The sequence below is a fragment of the Gossypium arboreum genome, chromosome 8 (genome assembly GCF_025698485.1).
Source record: "Gossypium arboreum isolate Shixiya-1 chromosome 8, ASM2569848v2, whole genome shotgun sequence".
Classification (NCBI taxonomy): Eukaryota; Viridiplantae; Streptophyta; class Magnoliopsida; order Malvales; family Malvaceae; genus Gossypium; species Gossypium arboreum.
Window position 1 is genome coordinate 370,018 of NC_069077.1, and position 24,369 is coordinate 394,386.

General features: G+C 31.9%; 3 protein-coding genes, 1 long non-coding RNA gene and 1 pseudogene across 5 annotated transcripts; 2 read left to right on the forward strand and 3 right to left on the reverse strand.

Annotated features, from left to right (window-relative positions):
• Window positions 1-1,170: 1,170 nt before the first annotated feature.
• LOC108468345 (uncharacterized) lies at window positions 1,171-2,854 on the reverse strand. The gene is made up of 2 exons (XR_008269558.1): window positions 2,305-2,854; window positions 1,171-2,226 (listed from the first exon to the last, which is right to left on the reverse strand). It is a non-coding gene; the product is annotated as an uncharacterized LOC108468345 (long non-coding RNA).
• A 607-nt stretch (window positions 2,855-3,461) lies between these two features.
• LOC108468007 (protein NRT1/ PTR FAMILY 1.1-like) lies at window positions 3,462-8,316 on the reverse strand. The gene is made up of 4 exons (XM_017768852.2): window positions 8,023-8,316; window positions 7,717-7,934; window positions 5,267-5,814; window positions 3,462-4,445 (listed from the first exon to the last, which is right to left on the reverse strand). Exons 1-4 carry the CDS (start codon window positions 8,117-8,119, stop codon window positions 3,557-3,559), a joined length of 1,752 nt encoding a protein of 583 aa, XP_017624341.1. The 5' UTR covers window positions 8,120-8,316; the 3' UTR covers window positions 3,462-3,556.
• Window positions 8,317-9,927: 1,611 nt separating this feature from the next.
• LOC108469561 (casein kinase 1-like protein 3) lies at window positions 9,928-14,454 on the forward strand. 2 transcript variants are annotated; one of them, XM_017770443.2, is made up of 15 exons: window positions 9,928-10,279; window positions 10,399-10,439; window positions 10,789-10,858; window positions 10,968-11,116; window positions 11,250-11,345; window positions 11,441-11,511; window positions 11,740-11,801; window positions 11,890-11,953; window positions 12,133-12,217; window positions 12,317-12,443; window positions 12,670-12,752; window positions 12,978-13,038; window positions 13,257-13,378; window positions 13,591-13,779; window positions 13,898-14,454. In XM_017770443.2, exons 1-14 carry the CDS (start codon window positions 10,204-10,206, stop codon window positions 13,768-13,770), a joined length of 1,287 nt encoding a protein of 428 aa, XP_017625932.1. In that variant the 5' UTR covers window positions 9,928-10,203; the 3' UTR covers window positions 13,771-13,779; window positions 13,898-14,454. The 2 variants fall into 2 exon arrangements, with proteins under 2 accessions (XP_017625932.1, XP_052873903.1); XM_053017943.1 differs by having other exon boundaries at window positions 9,934-10,279; window positions 12,987-13,038.
• A 2,682-nt stretch (window positions 14,455-17,136) lies between these two features.
• On the forward strand, window positions 17,137-19,115 carry LOC108469562 (uncharacterized). Its single transcript, XM_017770445.2, has 4 exons — window positions 17,137-17,547; window positions 17,747-17,860; window positions 17,952-18,022; window positions 18,632-19,115. Exons 1-4 carry the CDS (start codon window positions 17,386-17,388, stop codon window positions 18,858-18,860), a joined length of 576 nt encoding a protein of 191 aa, XP_017625934.1. The 5' UTR covers window positions 17,137-17,385; the 3' UTR covers window positions 18,861-19,115.
• A 3,115-nt stretch (window positions 19,116-22,230) lies between these two features.
• Window positions 22,231-23,808, reverse strand: LOC128279375 (ribulose bisphosphate carboxylase large chain-like; annotated as a pseudogene).
• Window positions 23,809-24,369: the final 561 nt, after the last annotated feature.

The following is a 24,369-nucleotide window of genomic DNA, read 5'->3' on the forward strand; positions in this document are numbered from 1 at the left end:
TGGACCTGTTGGAAATGTGCAAAGCCACCCCACTTAAAAAATTATTGGTTTTTTTTTTTTGGCGTATACGAAAAATAGATATTCAAATTATGCACTTTTTTATTTAAATATTTAATTTTTTTGTTAAAGTAGATATTTAAAAATTTATTTCTCCGGTTGCACGAAATTATAGGTGAGTGTGGGTGGTTTCTGGAGTAATCAGAACATTCGTTCAAAAAGTTGTGCACATGAAAGAATCCTTGTACGGTAAATTGTTTTTCAATTTCTGCTGATTTTGGTTATCCGCCATCAAAGTCATTCACTGTTTTGGGCCCACTAATTTTTGATTTTAAGTTTATTATATATAAAATAAAAATGTTAAAAGAAGAAGAAGGAGGAATCATATGAGCGAGGAGAAAGAAATGAAGGCACCAAACTTGGAGTTCATTCTAAGTTGTAAGACTTTTTAATTTAGTTTTCTTTAATAAATATGTTCTTAGCTTTTCTCTATTATAGATATTTGATCATTTCTTTTTGTTTTTGTATACTTTAATCTTGAATCATGATAGTAATCGAATGATAAATGTTCATTAAATAACATTAGAAAGAAAAAACAAAAACCAAATTGGAATATTTAGCTTTAGGGCCTTAAGTATTTTAGATGTTTTGCTTTTTAGTCCTTGGAATCTTGGGTGCATTTAATTCCTACTTCGGTATTATTGTGTATTTATAATATTTTTTTTATAAGGTAACAACCCCATTTAATATAGGTCATGAATCTATTACTATGTTGGGTGAGACATCATTGTTGTTTATTAAAATTGGGATGTCCTTCCGAATTGAATAGGTTAAAATCTTTATCTTTTAAATAGAATTTAATATATTTTTAAACTCAAAGAATATTTAAAGATATTTTATTGTGATTTACTATAAAAAATTTATTATTTTTTAGATCACAATTAAATAGTGAATTAAATTTATATTTTTAAAAATTAAGACAACATGAATTTAATAAAGTACCAATTTAAAGGTGGCGAGGGTGTTAAAAATTTAAAATCTTTTATTTGAACTAAATTTTAAAATTTCTTTTAAAATTTTACGCAGATCCAAAATTATGTTTTTTTAAAGATTTTTATTTTTAAAAACAATTTTATAGATTTTCAATCAATCCTAGCAAAAAGAACGACTTCCTTTTGAATTTAAATTCTCCTCGTTCAATACGATCCTGTATTTTTCTTAAATTAAAAAAATTCAACATTTTTCAACAATTCGTGAAGCTTATTATTTTATTTTCAACAAGATGTTCGTTCGACCTCACACATATCTAACTGAAGTGCTCGTATATTACGAGAAACTCAACTCTGATCTATACTCTTATGATCTCTTATGCCAGAGTTCTCAACCTGGTTTTTGTTATCTTCATGGCAAGGACCGTACGCTTTGCAGCAAACCGGAAAGTACATAAAATTAAGCATGTTCAAGCCAGCAAGAAGTCAATAATAGTAATCATAATGCCCTTTATTCATATAGCGCGCTTGAAACCCAACTTTCCCCTCCCCTTTTAGTAACATTGTCAACCAAGCTTTTTATTAAACTTGCCACCAGGTTCACGATGAAGGCTCCGAATCCGTTAACTTTGGCCGCAATGGTCGACATGGTTTTCGGTAATTCGGAGTAACAGAATTCGATCTGTCCAATTCCACTGAAAGCCTCAGCCAAGCCAGCTAGATCATAAAACGACAGTATCCATAGTGCAGACATTTGCACAACGGCTTGCGGTTCATCGGAAAGTCCTCTTCGATCGCGATTTTCCGCCGAGTACACACTCTACATGCTGAGAATACCATGGATGCACAAGAGCAAAGAAGACCGATCCGCATTCTTTGTTTTAAACCTAGACATACTGGTTTGCCTTTAATCTTTGAAGCTAAAGGAAGAGCTATCCGGTCCTAGAATGTGATCCGTACTGCCATAGTGTTCATCATAAACATGCTGAATGAACCTGCTGGGATTTCAAAGTTTGAAGTTACATGTCTATCCATGGTTCCTGCTTGAATTACCATAAATTGACCTTGATTAACGGTTATGGACAGCATGATTCCGGCGAAGCAAAGCGGCATCACTCCGATCAATGCTTTTAGATCCTCCACTTGATCTATTGTACAAAGACTCCATGGATTTGAAGCAGTTCCATTCGAGGTTAAGTCCTCTTGGGGATTTTTTATCATGCAAGCTTTATTCAGAAACCTGGACAGATTACAAAGAAGATACAATAGACAAGGATGATTAAGTTAAAATAGACGATGTATATTATGATGCTAGTACCTTAGTTTTTCACTTAGCACTGGAAGCATCGATCTCTCTCTGATATGGTAAACTTCACTTGGCACTTCAATGGTTAAAATAGACGATGTATATTATGATGCTAGTACCTTAGTTTTTCACTTAGCACTGGAAGCATCGATCTCTCTCTGATATGGTAAACTTCACTTGGCACTTCAATGTGCCTCTTTCTTAAAGAAGCCACTACAACTTGAGCCAAACCAGTGAGCAAGCTTGCCCTAGTTTTCAACTTGATGTAAATAAAGAAGCCAAGAAGAACGAAATAGCTGAAAGGAACATCAGCATTATAGGTACCCCAAAACCCATTTTACACCCTAAATTATCTTGAATATAAATATCAAAGTTACAGCGATTAGAGCTGCAAACATTGATGTAACATAGTACCAATTGAAGAAACTCTGCACGTTTGTTTCTCTCATTCAGCTGATCGGCACTAAAGGCCATGCATGACGATTTCACGCCATCAGCTCTGATAGAGATTAGGCCCAATGAACAATGTAAGAGTAGAAGTTGGGTTGTTGTTGGGGCTTCACAAATGGTGTTGAATTGGTCGCAATAGGGCCTCGCTTGTGGAATCATAGCTGTTGACCATAACGGATAATGAGACCAAACAATATAGAGATTCCGACGTATACACCCCATCTTCGCATGAAAACTTGAAATCTTTTATTTGAAACATCATATATGTATTTAGAGCTAAATTACATTTTATTTTATTAAAAATTATTACATAATATTGCTTATGCATTGTTTCTTATAATTTTCACAACATAAAATGTTAAAACAAATTTTAAATATTTTTAATTAAAATGTTAATTAGGATAAAAAGTTTGTTATAATCGATTTTCATAAGTAGATTTTTATAATTTGTAATATTGTTAAGTAATGTTAATATTTTTACTTTATTAAAATATATTTAATAATACTATAATATTTTATTGTTCAAAAAAAATACTATAATATTTTTAATGTTAGACCGGTAGAATAATAACTTTACAATAAAATATTTAATAAGCATATAAATTTCAACCCTCTTCTATGTAATCTGTTTACTGATTGGGGTTTGTGCTATATTATTGGGGTTTTTTTTTTTTTTCTGAATTACCATATTCAATATTATTCAACGAGAGGCTGATATATTTAGTTCTGAAAACTTTTATCTCTGTGTAGTACTCAATCAAAACAATAAGATTTTCATTAGACATCACATGTATCTTACTGTATACTAAGGAACTTAACTATCATCTATACTCTCATAATCTCCTTTTTTGGATTTCTCTGCCTGGTTTTTGTTATCTCCATGGCAAGGACCGTAAGCTTTGCAGCAAGATAGAAAGTAGATAAAATTAAGCATGCTCAAGCCAGCAAGAAGGCAATAATAGTAATCATAATGCCCTTTGTTCATGTTGCTTGAAATCCAACTTTCACCTCCTCTTTTAGTAACATTGTTAACCATGCTTGTTATAAAACTCGCCACCAGGTTCGAAATGAAGGTTCCGAATCCGTAAATGTTGGCCGCAATGGTCGACATGGTTTTCGGTAATTCGGAGTAACAGAATTCAATCTGTCCAATTCCATTGAAGGCCTCAGCCAAGCCACCTAGGATATAAAACGGCAGTATCCATAGTGCAGACATATGCACAACTGCTGGCGGTTCATCGGAAAGTCCTTCTTCGATCGCGATTTTCCGTCGAGTATACTCTACGATTGCGGATGCTACCATGGATGCACAAGAGCAAAGAAGACCAATTCCCATCCTTTGTTTTAAACCAAGACGAACTGATTTTCCTTTAATCTTTGAAGCTAAAGGAAGAGCTATCCGGTCGTAGAAGGGGATCCATACAACTATAGAGATCATCATAAACATACTGAATGAACCTGCTGGGATTTCGAAGTTTGGAGTTACGTGCCTGTCCATGGTGCCTGCTTGAATTACCATAAATGAGCCTTGATAAACGTTGACGGACATCATGATTCCTGCAGAGCAAAGCGGCATTACTCTGATCAATGCTTTTAGATCCTCCACTTGGTCTACTGTACAAAGATTCCATGGGTTTGAAGCATCTCCATTCGAGGTTAAGTCCTCTTGAGGATCTTTTATCACGCAAGCTTTATTCAGAAACCTGGGCAGATTACAAAGAAATAAAATGGACAAGACAAAGATGATTAAGTTAATGTAGGCAACATTTGTCTAACATGTAGAAAGAGAGATTTCCGTATAGGCAAGGGACTTGACCCTTAGTGCCTTTTAGGCTCTTAAAATTTATCAAGTTGTAGTGAAAAATGGTAAAATTGGTGCTTTAGCCCTCAATATTGTACAATTCTAATTTGGATCTCCCGATATAAATTTTTTCGCTTCATCCTTTATTAAGGTTAAGGAAGAGGAAAGGGTTACAAATACCAAAGTTTGAATATTAATGATAAGAACCAAGGTACAATAATTAACTCTAAACTCAAAATTTCAATGATAATAGTGTAAAAATATTAGGTGAATGTACATGGTAGGTCTGTTGATTATAGGGACTAAATCAAAATAATCCCATTATTGTTAAATGGATCAATTTAGTCCTCGTACTATTAAAAAGAATCAAATAAGCCCAAATAATTTTAATGTCATTTTTAAATCGTAAATGTTAACTCTATTTTTTCTAAACCGTAAATGTTAATTCTATTCCAATTTAGCCTTATTTAATTCTTTTTAATAATATAGGACTAAATTGATCAATTTAATAGTATAGGGACTAATTTGGTCCAGTCACTATAATATAGGGACTTCATAGGTACTTTCTCCAAAGATATTATGACTAGATGTTATACTTAAGGCTAAAGAAAGAGAAAATGGTTGCAAAGACAAAAAGAATGGATGCCAACTTTTTAAGTAGAGTTCCATGAACTAAGTAGACTGATATTATGATAAGACGATGTAATGATATTGTGATAGTACCTTAGTTTTTCACTTGGCACTTGGAGCATCGATCCCTTTCTGATATGGTAAACTTCATTAGTGGCATGGGACGGTAACTCAATGTGCCTGTTTCTGAAAGAAGCCACTAGAACTTGAGCCAGACCAGTGAGTAAGCTTGTCTTAGCTTTCAACTTGATGTAAAAAGAAGATGCTAAGAAGAAAGAAATAGCTGAACCGAACATCAACATTACAGGTATCCCGAAACCCATTCCCCACCCCAAATTATCTTGAACATAAACGATCAAAGTTACAGCAATTAGAGCTGAAAACGTGACAGTAGCATAGTACCAGCCGAAGAAACTCTGTAAAGTTTTTGTATTTTCCGGGTTGTTTCTCTTATCCAATTGATCGGCACCAAAGGCCATGCACGACGATCTTATGCCACCGGCTCCGATAGAGATTAGTCCTAATGAACAATATAAGAGTAGAAGTTGGGGTGTTGTCGGGGCTTCACAAGTGGTGTTGAATTGGTCGCAATATGGCCTTGCTTGTGGAATTATGGCTGTTGACCATAATAGAATCATCCCCTAGCATGAAGAAAAAGATGATTAATGAGACCAAAAAAAACTTGAAATCTTTTATGAGGATCTCCTGGATGGAGCAGTTTCTATGGCCTGATTACTTTTTCTTTAAGGATTATCAACGTTACATTAAGCTTTAGGGGATAATTAAAATCTTAAAAAATTTAAGAGGTTTAACTAATTTTTTTAAAACTAGGGTTCTAATTAAAATATTTAGAAACTTTTAAGAAGATTAATGAGATTTTTGAAAATTTTGAAGTGTTTAATTAAAACTTTAGAAACTTTTGTAGGGTTTAATTAGAATTTTTAAAAATTTAAGGGATCTAATTTTATTTTAGTTACTCAACTATTATAATCGCCGATATATAACTTTCTCTATTTGCACCGTTTGAATTTTTTTTTTCCTTCTTTGTTCATTACTTTTAAAGTTGTTTCATGAGAAAAATTAAACTGTAGAGGAGAAAAATAGAGGAAAACTTTCGATTAATGTAGATTATAGGAATAAAAAAGTTCATATAACAATAATTATAATATCTCAGTAATTTAAATGAAAACTCTCAAATTATTTAATAATTTTTTTAAATTGAATCATAAAATATAATTAGTGATAATAAACGTAGTTAACTCATATACAAAACAGGGTTATTTTGATAAATTTTTCGAAATCCAAGCCCGACTCTAATCGGATTCCAAAACTTTTAATTGGAAACTCATTTCCCCTCGAAATCCGATTTTTATTTTAAAAAGATATCTTCCGGTCTCGAATCTAGATTCGAGTAACATATAATATAAGAAACAAATATAGAAGAGGAGCTGACAAAACGTTATTTTCAACATCTCACCTAGAAATGCAATGAAAGGAAAAACGCCTCCCTACCCACCAATAAAATATGGCACAATTATTTATCTGACCCTTCAATTAAAAAGTTATTTTAATTACTTATTTGATTTTTGTTTCTTTTAATTATAAAATTTATATTTTCTATTATTAAATCAACTAAAATATATAAAAAATTAACATTGCTGATGTAGCATAGACATAGATAATGTATCGACATTCAATTAATTTTTAAAATTTAAAAATATTTTATAGTTTTTATACTTTTTAATAATTTTAATTTTTAAAAATAATTTTTATAATTTATTTGAATATTAATTAAATGTATATATGTTGTCTAGGTGACAATTCACATGTATGCAACATCAACAGAGTGAACAAAAGTTAACTTTTCTATCCATTTTGGATTGATTTGACAAAAATACAAGTTTAAGGACTGAAAAAAGTAAAAAAATTAAATAGAAGGTTAAAATAATATTTTTATAAAATTAAAGGACCAAATAAGCCATTATGCCATAAAACATTAACAAAAGTGACAACATTAATTGTAAACCTAACAGCAACCTTTAATGTTTAGTTCTTTTGTCAATTTGATTCGTATTTTTTAGTTAAAATTGACTTTCAACATTAAAAAAAGAAAAGAGAGTAAATTTAGATCATCAAACCTTTCAAAAAAAAAGCTAAATTATTGTTTTTAATAGAAATACCAATGATGACCAAAAACATAGAAATACAAACTAAAACATTAAAATTTTAAATATAGCAATTCACATCATAATCGTTATGTACTTTATGACTTTTTAAATTTTTGAATTTTTATTGTTTGAATATTTTTCTAAATTTTAAATTTTTGTTGACTTGATATTAAGATAAAAGAATACTATATCAATATGAAGTATACGTGAATTATCATGTGAGTTGCACGCCAGCATTTTAATTAAAAAATATGGGTTAAATTTAGCTCCAAAAAAGAATAATGACCAAATTGACAAAAAAAAATAAATGTTGAAGGCTAAGTTTATCATTATACCAAAAAAATTTTTGAGGTTTTCAAAGGGGATTTGAATTACCAGAAAACAAAGAACGGATCCGAATCCGATCATACGGTACTTTCCCATATAAGAGTCGGCAATAAAAGCACCAATGATCGGAGTGAAGTTGGTAGCAGCTGACCAAAAGAAGATCACGTTAGCAGCTTTAGCTGTTTCCATGCCGAATTCTCTCCTCAAATACACTATCATATTCGGTGATAACCCAAGAGTCGCCACCCTTTCAAAAGCCTCCGTTGCTGTCACAAAGTTGAATCAAAATAAAAAATAAAAATCATAAAATCACCATTGAATCCAAAGCTTTTTTGATTTTTTGAGGCGACGAACCTAAGATGAAAGGCAGTGTTCTGAAACCACCCTTCGATGGAGAGGATGAAAGGAAGGGTTCTCTGATCTTGTTGTTTTCATCTGAAGGAGTTTCCATGGTGGGATTTTTTTCCCCCGGGCTATGGAATGGAATTGCTTGTTTGCTTGAGAGTGTAAATGAGGATTAAAAAGGAAAAAAAGAAATGATGTTGGTATTCTCTGTATGACTAAAGCTTGAATATGATCGATATTTCAGTTATAAAAAACAAAGTGCAGTGTCCATGAATAATGACGAACTGCATGGTTGTACGCCACATTCATTTTGTATCTTTAACGTGTCAATCAATACCCACTAAAAACACCTTTTTTTTTTAATTTTTATACTTTTTAGTTATTTATTTTTATAATAATTTAAAAGGATTTATATTTTGAAGTATTGATCAGATATATAAATTTACTCAAAATGGCGTAATACATTTATTTTCAATAAAAAATTGCAATAAAAACAATAAGATATGACGTAAATATTAATATATTAAGGATATTTATCTATGCTTGACTAAATTTTGTTCTTGGTAAAATACACATAAATAAATTTGCTCATTTTTATACATCTTATTTTATTTTTAGTTTTTTTATTGAAACCTTTTATATAAAATAAAAATATCATTATATTAATATTTATTAAAATTTGATTTTAATAATTTTTATGATCAATTTAACGTCTAATTGATTAAAAAGTTATAATAAAAGCAATGAAATATAAAAATAGTAGGGGTTATTATGTATGTCAAATGGCATATATTTAAACATTTCAACCCAGTTTAAAACACTAGATACTTCTCTCGATAACTTCATATTATTTTTAAAATAATAATATCTCTATATAAATATTCATATAATTTTCATCCTTGCACCAGGACCAGGTGGTGTGGTCCATGTTTTCTAGTTATCTTGAAAATGAAAGTGTTTCTAATGGATGGAAAATTCAATCAAATCAACTTGTTTAATCGATATAATTTAATATTGAATATATCGTCTCATAATGACTCAATTATTGAATTTTATAATAACATTTAAAAAGTGATGAAATTACTGTAGATAAACAATATATATTAATTTTGATACTAAATCACGATCTACCATGTGATTATATTAAATAAATATATAATTTTAAATCTGTACCTTTTTTTAAATAAAAATTTGGTTTAAGCTTTTTCTAAATTATAAGGTCACTAAATTATTAATAAATTTATACTTTTAACATTTAAATTTAAAAATTATAAATTGATTATTAAACTATTCAAAAGATTTTATTTAAATTATTAAGTTTTTAAAGTTATTGTTATATGACATTTTCTATTCACACCACTACATCATTCTCTCCTTTCTCTTCTATAATTCTGTTTTTTTCATAAAACAGTTTTGAATATCATCAATTTGTAAACTAAAATTTAAACAAGTTTCTTATCCAATAGATCTATTTAGATCTATGGTGTATTTTTCTAATCTTTTATGGGTACTGATGCACCGTACCGATCATCCAATTGTTGCTTAGATTTTGCTAATTGAATTTAAAAAAAAAAACTTAACAATCCATTAACTTAAATCAAAAACTTTTGAATACTTCAGCAATTTAAATAAAAACTTTCAAATAGTTCAATAACTATTTTGTAACTTTTTGAAGTTGAGTGATCAAAACGTAAACTTACTAATAGTTTAATGACATTAGGTGTAAATTACCCTAATATTAAAACTAGAAGTATTATTTAAAAAACTGAGTTTGAATGACAACCCCATAAATCCTATAAACTACAAATCCTTCCCTATTATTTGACAATTTGCATAATTTGCATTGGTCAATCTATTTTTTCTTTTTACGTCCCTCGCATTCTTTAAAATTTCAAAACGGTCCCTAATCCTTTTTACCCGTTACCGACTTCCTTTTCCCAATCGTCATCTCCGTTGAAAATCTTTCCAAATTAATCGAAATCTCCAAAACACCCTCCTCAAAAAAAGGTCACCATTTTTCGTCCTCCACTTCCTTTCCTCGATATCTCTAAAATCTTCCTTTTTCGCTTTATCAATTTCTCAATTGCTTTGCCCTAATTTTCTCTCCCTTTCACAAATCCATCAGCAAATCGACTGATTCCCGGGAAAATCCAGAGAGAAAACCGAAAGAGAAAGAATTCCAGCTGATATATGGAGAGGATCGTCGGAGAGAGGTACAAGTTAGGTCGCAAAATCGGAAGTGGATCGTTCGGTGAAATTTTTCTTGGTATTTTTCAGTTTTTTTAGCTCTATTTATTCTCTTATTATGCTAATTCATCTCAATTTTTTTTTTATCAATTTGATGCATGTTTATTTATTTTTTCGTTTGGTTTTGATTTGTTTCAGCTACTCATATCGAGACGGGTGAAACTGTCGCGGTAAAGATTGTAAGTCTTCACTTAGAAATTTGTAAGCAAGTTCTGATTTTTGTTTGTTTCTTTCACCATGAATGGTTTAAAAGAAAAAAAAAATTCAGCTGTAATATTAAGGTTTTAAGGTGGATACTAATTGAGTAATAGAAAATTTATCTGATTTTGTAATTGTTGTAACATTTTGTGGCTAATTTGAAATTAGCCAAGTATTTTGTTAAATTTGTAAAATTGATTTTGCAGCTTGATTGTATACTTGAACAAGTGCTTGTAGATTTCATCATGTTTATGAAACAGCTACTTCCTGTGAGAGTAAAACTGAATTGATATAAATTAGTGAAATTTATATTTTTTGTGTTGCTGTCAGGAAAACAGGCAGACAAAACATCCTCAATTGCTATATGAAGCCAAGCTCTATAATATTCTTCAAGGAGGAAGTAAGGAAAACTTTTTGGTAGTTTTATGTTGAGAATGCAAACTTCTTTTTAGATGTTCTTTCAGTTATGCTAATGCAATTGGTATTTGCACAAATTTATTTGTTTTTAGGTGGCATTGCTCACATAAAATGGTGTGGAGTAAATGGCGAAGATAATGTGCTTGTTCTTGACTTGCTGGGACCAAGCCTGGAAGACTTATTTGTCTACTGTGGGAGAAAGTTTTCATTGAAAACAGTTTTAATGTTGGCTGATCAAATGGTAAACAGTTAAAGAATTTGCAAATAAGAGTTGTCCAGATCTTCATCCTCGTATGACAATTTGATAATTTCTCTTTAGTTGTTATTTGCATAATGCTCCTTTTGATTTTTTTTTTTCCTTTGATGAGTTGTAGATTGCTAGAATAGAATTTATGCATGCTAAGGGGTTTCTGCATAGAGACATCAAACCAGATAATTTCCTCATGGGTCTTGGCAGGAAAGCAAATCAGGTACATTTCTTCAATGCTTGATTTGCACAGATGATACTTCTCTTGTTTTACTTTCTGCTTTATTTATTTCCATAGCTCTTTTTTTCCCTCATCAGGTCTACATAATTGACTTTGGTCTTGCTAAAAGATATCGTGATCCCAACACAAATAGACATATTCCTTACAGGTAGTAATCCAATTACCAAGTTCTTGTTTAATATCTGGTTGGCTTTCCTTTTTAACGTGTTAGTAAACTGGACAACTTTACTTGATGATGCTCTGTTTCTGATCCATTTTAATTTTTATGTTTAAGCCTGTAAAAGAATTCAGTTTTAAACATGTTCTTTTTCTTGATCTGTTTATTAGTGCTTTCCCCCCTTGGCTAAGAAGTGTTTTTTCTTTATAATTCTTACAGGGAGAATAAAAATTTAACAGGAACTGCACGTTATGCTAGTTGCAATACTCATCTTGGAATTGGTAAGGATTGTTGCTTTTTTTCCCTATTCTTTTTTAATATTGCAGCTGAGCTCTAAAGGTGTCTTGACTTTCTCTTTAATCTCCACAGAGCAAAGCCGTCGGGATGATTTGGAATCACTTGGCTATGTTCTTTTGTATTTCTTGAGAGGAAGGTATGCCCCAATTCATCTGCCTTTCTTTTTCTGCTACTCAATTACGTTAGGGGTTGTTAGAGCCTTGATTTTGCTTTAATCTATACCTCATTCATCCTGATGACTTCATGTATTCAAATGTTATCTAGCACTGTGCTTCTGACTGTTGTCTGACTGATTTTGTTAATTTCTGCATTTAGTCTTCCTTGGCAGGGTCTAAAGGCTGCTACAAAGAAGCAGAAGTATGATAAAATATGTGAGAAGAAGTTATCAACACCAATAGAGGTATTTCCTTCTTTGATATTTCCCCTCACATGAAAGAAAAATGTTTTGAGCATCTTTTGTTGTTCATTGCTTACCTATCATTTGTTTCATGTTCAAAAGGTCTTGTGCAAGTCACACCCTGTGGAGTTTGCATCATACTTTCACTATTGCCACTCTTTAACATTTGATCAGAGGCCTGATTATGGATTCTTGAAGCGTTTGTTTCAAGATTTGTTTACCCGAGAAGGTAATCAACTGCTAAGTTCACCATTTTTCTCATGTTCTTCCATGTTGCATGTTTGGGTTGCTATGTTGACAATTAATAATATTTGATGAACCTAGATTCTAAATTGATAACCTTGTATTTTATAGTCCTGTCTGGCTGTAATGGCAACATCATGTATCTGTGTGGACAACATCGAATTGATATTTGCATTTTCTGGTTTTCAACTTCCTCAAATTCTATGTTGCAGGTTATGAGTCTGATTACATATTTGACTGGACAATTCTAAAGTACCAGCAGACACAAAGGACAAAGACACATCCTCAATCATCTGTTAGTATTTTCTTAATTCCCTCTTATTATTTTGTCTTTGGTTCTGTCAATTAAAAGACTTGCATCTCATGAATATTTTTGGCCCAAATATTCCATAACTTCTCTAACCAAAAATTTATCAAGAGGGATTTGTTAATAGTTGCATGACAATGTTTGGAGGCTGCTTCATATTCTGTTAATACTTGTTATATGGTAATACTTGTTTCACCTGATATTTTTTTCCAGGATGTGCAGCCTTTTTCTGGAACAAGAAACAGCCAAGCAATGACTACCGATAAGCTTAAAGGTCCATGCTCCAAGAATTTGCTTATAATTTTTTAACAAATTTTCAGTTTGGTAACTTGTAGTTATTTCCATCTTATGGAGAATGGGGCATTTCTGCTTATAGTTTCAATCTTTCATGGTTTATAGTTAGTTTCTTCCTGCGGAAGATATTTTTCATTTTTAACTCATTTTGGAACTTTTCTTTTATGACACACATCTTGCCTTATTTTTGAATTCCAGGAATCAAGGATGCTTCTTATTCAGGTGAAGTTATGGAGCACAGAGGACCAAGTAACCTTGGTCGTCCAGATGTTCGTATGCAGTTTAGACCATCGGTTAGTCAAAATATGGCTGAGAAACATGTAAGTTGCCTGATGAAGCATGTTATATCATGTTTCATGTATACTTATAAACTGCCTGTTTAAATATAGAAAAAGGAATTGAATTGAAATTAATGTGGCATGTTTTAAAGTGTCTTAGTCCTTGCCATTTCTGTTTACTAGTTTTAGTATGATGTAACTTCACCATCAGTCGGTCAATTTAAAATAACTGCTTTGAGATGTCACTGTTGCAGATGGAGAGCAATACAGCAATACCTTCCACTTCATTTGCTCGTTCTGGTGCCTTGAAAAAGAGTCAACCCAAAGCAGAGGGGCCAACTGAAGCTACAAATAATGGCCGTGGACATGGGAACAAAACTGGTGCTTCAAGCAGCTGGATGCCATCATTCCATAGAATATCTTCAACTAAGTGATTGGTACAGGTGACATCTTTAGAAACCATTTTATTTTTATTCGGAACCATTTTTAATGAATTTCTACTTTCTAGGAAGTGAATCGATATACTCTATATGAATAGCTAACCTCAGGTCGTGATTTCAGCTTTGAATTGTAGAGAGCCCAGAGCTGGTGTTTCAAGTATCATGGAGTTTGGACTTTGGATGGCTCAAGATTTTTGTGGAGAGATGGCAGATCGTATCACTATCATATGCTTTCCATGAGGTGACCATGAGAGAGCAAATATATGGGATTGTGCTGGAGTGTGGTCCATCAAGCCTGGTTTTTTTCTGCATGCATGGGGACAATGGTTAAGCCAGTTTCATGTTTAATTGTTCGATGGATGATGTGTAAAGTGTTTTTCTCCATTCTTCTGTTAGTCGATGATAAAGTTTCATTTGTGTGATACGGTTGTTTTGACCTTGTATCTCATTTAATTCAGGATGCATTTGCTTTCTTTTCTCATTACTTCATAAATTTGGATCAAAGCCCTGGATGTTTACCTTGATCAATTTGAATCTAGGTGCCCGCGTCCTCCAGAATCTGAAAAAGTACTGTAGTGTAGAGTTTCAGGTACTCGTACAATCTTGTAAGTTTCTGGGGATTCTGTCAATTGTCATAACTTACATTACCGTACGTTACGTTTTGTTGGCTTGACTATACAGTTGTCTCTCATTTGCCAGTGGATGTCAGAAGAATTTAATTGATCAATAGCAGTCACTGCTAATATTGAAGTGATATGAAGATATTTTTTGTAAATATACATTTGGAGTATCAATCTCGGAGGTTTATACCTCAGATGATTGAGGTAATTGCATCAGTTTGTTTCTTACGTCTTTCTAGTCATTACTTTATTGTTTTCCTTGGAATCTGAAATGCCATAACTCTGTCGATTTTTTTGGCAATCTGTTCATGCCTTGGTATTAAATATAGAGCTTAAATATGGTCATTAATGTATTGTTCGATTATGTTCCATGTTTGATTTGCTTGTAATCATTTTATTTTGTTCTTACAGGTAGAGTGAATTAAGAGCCATGGCCGATAGTATAGGTGAAGCTGTCAAGGGGGATAAAATCACAGGCAACGATGCTTGCCTTCAGATACCACCGAGGTACTGTGGAAGTCCAACAATCGTTTAGTGGTTGCTCAGAGTCAGTGGTTTAAATTCGAAATCAGGAAGCTTTGAGCAGAGTTTTACCCTATCTTGGTTATCATCATTCATGCATTATTATTAAGTAGAGTTTAGATTTAAAAAATGGCTCCTTTAATCCTTGCATGGAACATGCATGGATGCTAGCATTGCAAAAAGGTGATGAAGGCAATAGAAGGCCTTTGTTTTTTCACTTCCTAAGGTCCAAGTCAGTGTCTGGCAACATTGTCGGCAAATGACCGGAATGGTAACTCCCTCCTTGGACATAATAAAGATAAAATCACTGCTTGCCATCTCGTGCCAATGCATCGAACATGAGTTTTTTTTAAGCATGATAGAAAGGTTATGAAGGCAATAGAAGGTGTTCTCTTTTTCTTTTTGATCCTTAGTCCAACATCACCCGATCATAGCCCCTCCTAAGTCATGGTCGATAAAATCACTACTTTGTCCTCTTGTGTTAAGCCAATGCATTGAACATGCATCGGTTTAGCATTACAAGAAGGTGATGAAGGCAATAGAAGTGCTTTGTTTTACGTATTTGATCCTAAGGTCCACATTCCTCCTCAGACATCATAGAGAAAATCACTACTCCATGGTCTCAGCCCGATGCGAATGCATCAAACATGCATCAATTTCAGCACTACAAAAAGGTGATGAAGGTCCAATGCGGGGGCAACATTGTCGTCAAATGACCTAATAACATCCTTCCTCTAAACATCATAAATTGGATTAATGGGATCACATTGAAGTATCATATTTTGCATATTGAGAAAAATAATAAAAGGCTCCTGTTTTTAAGTATGAAGGTTCCTTGATTTAACATGTTTTAACTTTAGATTCCGTTGATGCCAAGAAACAAGTTCTGGTTATTGCCGTAATAATGCAACTTTCTGGCCCATAATGTTTTTATTCTGACAATACAAGGAAACAGGTTCACTAATTAAATAACAGTAAAATCATAACAAACCCTTTTGAACGAGGTATCTGTTGTTTAATTAAACATTATTTTATAAAAATGATATAAAAAAATTCAATAGAATAATGCTGTTAGAAGACAATTGTGGATTTATTTTATTTTAATAACTTCTATAGTGAAATAAAATTCATGAAATGCAGATGAGGTCCATGCATTATAAATGAAAGACAAATGGAATTTTCCGACAACGTCTAAGATTTCTTTTTCCAGTAAAATGCATGGAAATCTGCCACGTGTCCCGACAAAAGACTATCCAATGACGTGTCTTAAATCGTCCGTTACATGAAAGTTAGTGCAAGGAATACATATGTAAATGCCGAAAAATTGTGGGAAAAGATACCTTTCTTATCTTTCATATAATTTTCTGAATTGACTATTTCATCCCTTAACAACCAATGCATTTCATCTAGGGTTTATTTCACAAAATGTCCTTTAATCATGACTCAGATACTAAATTAACCTCCAAACTTTAAAATATTTTATTGAATTCTTCTATCAACCCGGTCATTAGTTTGAGTATTAAATGTCAGCTCAAATATGATATGAAACATAATTTAAAGACATTGATCAAATTGTAAACACGTTAAGATCTATTGTATAAACAATTGGATTTGTCATGTTAAAACTTAAAATAGTCATTCTAAATTTTAGTGACACTAATTGTTTTTATAACACATCGTATTCAAGTTTTTCATGCAATAAGTACACTTATTTACAATTTAATCTGTGTTCAAGTTCGAAGCTGAGAATTTTTTTTAGGGTTGAAGTTGAATTATAAATTTTTACGAGAGTCAAAATGCAAAATTACCATTATATTAGTTTATGATTTTACATTTTCTAGAATAAAGTCAAAATATAATTTTACCATGTATTAGCCTATAAAATTACAATTTTAAAGAGATTCAAAGGTATAAATTTCCGATTTAGGGGTTCCAAGACCCTTGTCCCCCATTGTAACCGCTCTTGTATGTATTTTAAATAAGCTCCACATCATACACTGAAATGCATATATTACTTAAATTGCCAGCTAAATTAACAAAAGGGCTTGATTAATACAATACGATATTTTAAGGACTCAATTAAAATATTTTAAAGTTTATGGACCAATTTGGATTTTAATTAATAGTTTGGGACGATAAATGAAATTAAATCTTTGAGTTAATAACACCACAAGGGGTACTAAAGTAATTGGAGTTCACCCACATATCTCAGTAATTTAAAAAAGAAAGCATGCAAGTATTGACAATCTTAAAAAGTCGTTAAAGGACGATAACCATCAAAAGTTTCTAACTTTTATTTTATATTTTCATCTTTAATCTTCCTAGCAACCTAATTTCTTTTCTTTTTTCGTCATTTAATAATTTCAACAAGCCCCAAAATAAATGAAAAAGATTCTTCAATGAAGGCAAGAGCAAGAATAGATCTGATTAGATCAGCTTAGCATATTAGCAAATAATTGAAAAAAAAATGGCTACAGAGACCAAAACCAATTTAGTTAAGGTGAAGAACAGTGGTCAAGATGGTTCTTCAAAGCCAAAATTTGATGCTGTTATCAACAGAAAGAAGATCGAAACTTCAAGCAAACAGCCTGTTGATTCCAAACAAAAATCTGTAATAACAAAAGCAGAGGTAATTTATTTAGATTTTGTTGTCTTTTCTTTATAATTGATTGGTAGATTGTTTCTTAAATTTGATGATCTGGGTTTTCATTTTTTGTTACAGTGAATTGTTAATTTCTAAGTTTAATTTGATTATCTGTGATCAATTTAATGATCTGGGTTTGGTTTATTTTGTCCCTAAAATGTATGCAATTCACTTTTTTTTAAAGGTAAAATCGAAAACAAATTCAAGCTCATCAAAAACCACTGCTACTACAAAAACTAAAGTTAGGGAGAAAAAAGTTTATACTTTGCCTGGTCAGAAACATGATCCTCCAGAAGAGGTTGGTCTTCTTTTTTTACCTCAAAATCTTTGGTTCTGTCCATAAACATGTTTCTAATAATTGATGTTAAATGTTTTTTTTGTTTGGACAGAGAGAACCATTACGAATATTTTATGAATCTTTGTCAAAACAAATACCAACAAGTGAAATGGCAGAATTTTGGTGAGGCTTCTTCCTTGTAATAACACTAATGTATATATATAGGAAATTGTTGTTCATTAGAGAATGAATCATAGAACCACTTGTATATTTATATATGTCTAAAACAAATACCAACAAGTTGAAATGGTCCAATTTTCAGTATTTTAAGGTTGTATGAGATGATTCTGTTGGCCATGAATGCATTACTAAGCCCTTACAGTTGATGTTATAAGTGACCTGAAACCGAAGCTGTTCTTTTCTATATATGCAATGAGTTATGCTACTGCAGTTTGCTTACCTTATTGATTTTGTTTCCATATGGTTCGATTTTCTAACATCAGTTAATCGGTCATCGTTATATTAGTCTTGGTAGTGTAGAGAGACATGGATTAGATTTGGGGTCCGGCATCGTAGAATCGATGCTATAACAACATGAATGGATGAAATGTTCTAAGAAAAGGTCGCATTTTCAGTGAAAGATTCAATCTTCTAGTCTTGGTCCAAGCAAAACAAAATGTTGGATGAAGCATTCATTGAGTATTCGGAAAAACGGAACGGTTAACGTGCTGACAGATATACTATATTTGTTACTTGTGAATAGACTGATTATTTCGAGAATTTGATTTGCAGGATGATGGAACATGGCTTGTTGTCCCCTGAGAGAGCTAGAAAAGCGTATGAAAAGAAGCAGAGAAGGCAGAAGCAAATCCGGGCCGGCACTCCGATTAAACCTTCGAAACCAAGCAACAAACCCGAGAGTTCAAAAAACGGAGATATAAAAGCCAAGAAAAGAATCAACAATGATGCCGATGATGACAGCGACGACTTCGTTTTTAGTCCCAAGAGAAAGAAAGGGTAAGAAACCAAAGTGTTTGTACTGCTGTATTACTAAGAATATATACTTCGATTTCAAAACCCATTCACATTGACAGAACAAGACATTCTTTAATGTTTTTTTTTTTTCTTTCTAATTTAATGGAAATAATAAGCAAAGAACAAGTTTTCTTGACATGTTTTGTTGCATCATTGTTCATGTTTCATGATTCGAAGATCAGATTTCTTGCGGGTTTCACACGAAAGGATATAAAGGATCAAATTATGCTTTGCTGTTAAACTGTAAATTACTACTTTTTTACATGTATGAGTTTGTTTTTCCAGTTTAGAAACACATTGCAAAACTCAAAGCTTTTAAACCAGACAGTAGTGAGTTTAGTCACAGCTGTGAGGCTGAACTTCAGGGGTAGCCAATTTAGTCATAGTGAGTGGTAGTAAGAAAAACAAGTTTATGGTGGCTCTGCCCCTTGCATGCATTATTCTTTGTAGCATTATAATTAGAAGATGAGGGGTGATACTCCATCTCTATGGGAAAGGCTGCCTCTTCCTATATTACTTGGATTATTGGATACAGATATATTCAGTTTCTTCTTTTTTACGGTTCTTACATGTATTTATAGGATCCTTGAAAGGGTATATCTCCGAAAATGTGTTGGACATGAGCGTTAGTTACAGGTACTTGAATAAAAATGAATGACAGAGCCGGAGACACAGCTAGGGACAGGTAGGGGTCAAGTATTGAATTGAATTTTCATTTTAAGCCTTTTAATCAGAACTTTTTAATTTTAACCCCTTATTTTTAATAATTTAATTTATTTTTTTTAAAAAATAAATTTTTATCTTCCATCCCCTCAAAATTTTAAAATTTTGTCTCTGGCAAAGTTTCTAACTTCATCTGAGCAATTAGGATGATATCCTTGTACTAAGTACAACCACATGAATTGAACATAAAAACTCAGAACAATGGTGATTATAAATGACAAAAGTATGTAGAATTTAAGCTGCATGTATGAGGTGTATAAAGCACTAACTTTAGCTATTTTATTATGAGGTCCTAAGTTTAGGTCTCATTTTTTTCCCTAAATTTATTTTATAGTTAATTTAGCTATTTTGATTTAAATTTATTGGTAGTTATTCAGGTCAGTGTTTATGATAATTCATTCTATTAAAATGGTTAAGATAAATAATTATGAGTAAGATTATGGCTTAATTTATGTAGTGCAAAAATCTGTAAGATATTAACCCTTTAACCTTATGTTATTCAAACTCGAGCATGAATGTTGGATTAGAGCATTTCATGTATACTGATGATTTTTGGAATGATCATATTCTAATACTTATGTTGGAATACATTTGGTTTTGAATGTTTTAAAAAAATCGGACCAACATAGAATCACAATAACTAAAGGTGAGATGAAAGTAATGTTGTTATTTTTAAGAACTTGGGGATTATAAGTAACTAAAAGGTGTAATATATTATTTGATACCTATTTTTGATCTATTTTGAACTTATATAACTTTAATTGTTATTCGATGAAAGTTAATTGTTAATATTATTAGGTTTGAATTTTCATTTTTTAATTGAATAAATTTAGTGTAGATTGTGAATTTGTTTAATTTGTTAAATACGAGATGTGATCTTATTTGGGTTTTAATGTTGATTTGGTGAAAATTAATTGCTACTATTATTAGTTGATTATTAATTTTCATCAAATCAACTCTAAAATCGAATTAAACACTAAAAATTAACACTATTAACTTTAAGTGCCAAATTGTATGATTTTTATCAAATATAAGTACCATATAGGATGAAAATATCAAACTTATATACTAAATTATGTATTAAGCCTAATTGAAATCTCAAATTTACCAACTTCGTCAAAACTTTGCTTTGTTTTTCATGTTAAACCAATAATCCTTGATATCAAAGCCATCATAATTAATAATTAACCACACCAAAACATGAACAGCCAAAGCCGCTGTTTTGTGCTAAACAAAGGGTTATCTTGCTTTTCCGGTTTAAAAATTAATGTATTTATATTAAGAGTTAGATTATATATGTCTTCTTTATTAAAAAATTTAGTAAATTAATCTTTATACATTAAATAAAAATTAAATTGATTTTTTATTAAAAATTTATTCATTTCTACTATTAAAATCAACGTAATTGATGAAATAATTAAATGCTTATTATACATGATATATCACGATACCTTATATTAATGTACAACATCAATTTTAACCATACATAAATTAATTTAGCAAAAGATCAATTTACTCCTTAATTTATTTGATCTAACATATATAAATTAATTTACTTAACTTTTAAATAAATAAAATTTAATTTAATTTAATTTAATTTAATTTAATTTTTAATAAAAAACTTTTTAAGCTCATCTTTTATATTCATATCCCAAAATTCTTGATTTAAATAGAAATAGCTTTGATTGGTGTCAAATATGTGTGACCAAAGTAGTACATTAAGAATACCTTTAAAGAAACAGCAGTACACTATTATTAATTATTGTAGTCAATAAGACAGCCCATGCATCAATCAAGCTTTCTAGCATGACAAATACATGGTGAAAACTTGGCCACCTCTCGCCTCTCTAGCAGTTTCATCAAATTATAAAATATCATCATCACCATCATTAATTTAATAATAATGTTTTGAGATGACATCTTTACTAGAAGAATAATTTTTATGTACAATAAAACGGACCAAAAAATATGAGGTGTCACCATCGAAAGGCATTCACCCGTGAAATTTATGGGTCCCCTACTTAGCTTACCAGATATAATAGATAAAGAAAAGGATATTTTAGTTACATTTTTCATGCTAAACAAATATATAACTACATTAAACTTTTGTTATATCTCCACCCTCATACATGCCAAATTGTTGGATAATTCGTAGATGATTCTTTTTTGAGAATTGGTTTATAGATAATTTTTTTCAAGCAATCCTTCATTTAAAATAATTCACTGATAATTTTTCACAGATTTCGTCTGAGTCAATTTAGAGATAATTCGTTGTCACTAAAATGATCAAGGCATAATTACCTCTTACAACTCAATAGACGGGAATGTCAGGTACTCATTGGCAACAATTAACCTGTAATGACATTGTTATCTAGCGAACCCACACAACCATATAGGACACTGTACTATCGGCTAAGTAGCACTATAGAACAAAGAGGTGACCCTCTATAGAAACTTGAGTGCACAAGAAACTAAGAATCGACATTATTTTCTCCTTAGAACCTTACACAACAACCTTAGAGCATGCTCCTTCTCCTCCTCCTCTCTTTTACCACCGACTCTCTGCCTATCACAGCCTCAAGAGAAAATTTGAGTTGTGTTTGGTCTTTTATTTTTGTATTTAAGATCTTGTATATCTAGATAAAAATAAATCTATCAAAAATATAGACAATAGAATCGGCTCAATCCTTTTAGTAAAAGATTGGGCCTAGTTTAATTGCAATTCAACAAACGGACAGTAGTTACTGGATTACAAAGTATCCATTGCTTCGAATTCAAATTTGATTTATGAAGCTGGTTTATCTAATTTATCCACTGCGTCGAATTCAAATTTGATTGCCTTCCATACTTCACAAGCATCAGCTAGTTCAGGATTCCATTTGCTAGCCTCGCGGATAATTTCATTACCCTCACGGGCAAGGTCACGTCCCTCATTACGAGTTTGTACACATGCTTCTAAAGCTACTCGATTAGCTACTGCACTTTCGGTGCTTTCCCAAGGGTGTCCTAAAATTCCTCCACCGAATTGTAGTACGTAATCATCTCCAAAGATCTCGGTCAAAGGCATATGCCAAACGTGAATACCCCGGCTACAGGCGTAACACCGCATAGAAACCCAATCTTGAGTGAAATAAATACCACGGCTTCAATCTTTTTCAATAAAATCATCACGTAGTAAATCAACAAAGCCCAAAGTTATGTCCCTTTCGCTTCAAGTTTACCTACTCGCATCGGCGTGAATATGATCTCCACCAGACATACGTAAAGCTTTAGCTAGTGCACGAAAGTGCATACCATGATTCTTCTGTCTATCAATAACTGCGTGCATTGCGCAATGGATGTGAAGAAGTAGACCATTATCTCGGCAATAATGAGCCAAGCTAGTATTTGCAGTGAACCCACCTGTTAAATAATCGTGCATTACGATAGGAACTCCCAATTCTCTAGCACACACGACCCTTTTGATCATTGCTTCACATGTACCTGCAGTAGCATTCAAGTAATGCCCTTTGATTTCACCTGTTTCAGCCTATGATTTATAAATTGCTTCGGCACAAAATAAGAAACGGTCTCTCCAGCGCATAAATGGTTGGGAGTTCACATTCTCATCATCTTTGGTAAAATCAAGCCCGCCACATTGACATTCATAAACTGCTCTATCGTAGTTTTTAGCAGATAACCCCAATTTAGGTTTAATAGTACATCCTAATAGAGGGCGACCATACTTGTTCAATTTATCTCTTTCAACCTGGATGCCATGAGGCGGGCCCTGGAAATTTTTAATATAAGCAGTAGGGATTCACAGATCCTCTAGACGTAGAGCGTGCAGGGCTTTGAACCCAAATACATTACCCACAATGGAAGTAAACATGTTAGTAATGAACCTTCTTCAAAAAGGTCTAAAGGGTAAGCTACATAACATATATATTGATCTTCTTTCTAGGAACGGCTCAATGTCGTAGCATCGCCTTTGTAACAATCAAGGCTAGTAAGCCTATCGGTCCACATGGTTGTCCATGTACCAAGAGAAGATTTAGCAGCTATCATGACCTCTGCTTCCTCAAAGTAAACTCCGGTTGAGGAGTTACTCGGAAGGTCGCCAAGATATCGATATCTTTGACTTCATATTTAAAAGTATAATAAGTCAATTTATACTCTTTAACACCAGCTTTGAATCCAACACTTGCTTTAGTCCCTTTTTGTGGTGACATAAGTCCCCTCCCTACAACTCATGAATTAACAACAAGGTCTACTCGATATAAATGAGGAGTTAATGAAACCTCTTCGAAGAAATCTTTCAAAAAATTATCAACGAATCCGAAAGGTTCCTTATTAGACCATGGTATTTGATTCGCCAAATACATCATTGTTCTATATTCTTTCATATGTATGGCGCAACCCGATCCGTGTTTTTCAACTTTATAATTCCTTACTTTTTTTTGAATCAAAATTCTAAATGCAAATGAAATAAATGAAATAGAAATAGATAAATAATATAAAAATAATACTATTATATATTAGAATATATATAATAGAATAGATAAATATATAATAGAATTAATATTCTAACATCTAATATAAATTATATATTATAAGCTCAATAAAATAAGAAATTCACCCTTGACAGTAATATATGTTGTATATGTAAATCCTAGATGTGAAAACAGGTGTAATTCGGCCCTGAAATGAAAAAAAAAAAAGAAGGGAATATAGATGGAAAAAGAGGGGAGAGGTTGGAGACTCAAATGGTGGACATGTAAGCATGATAACTT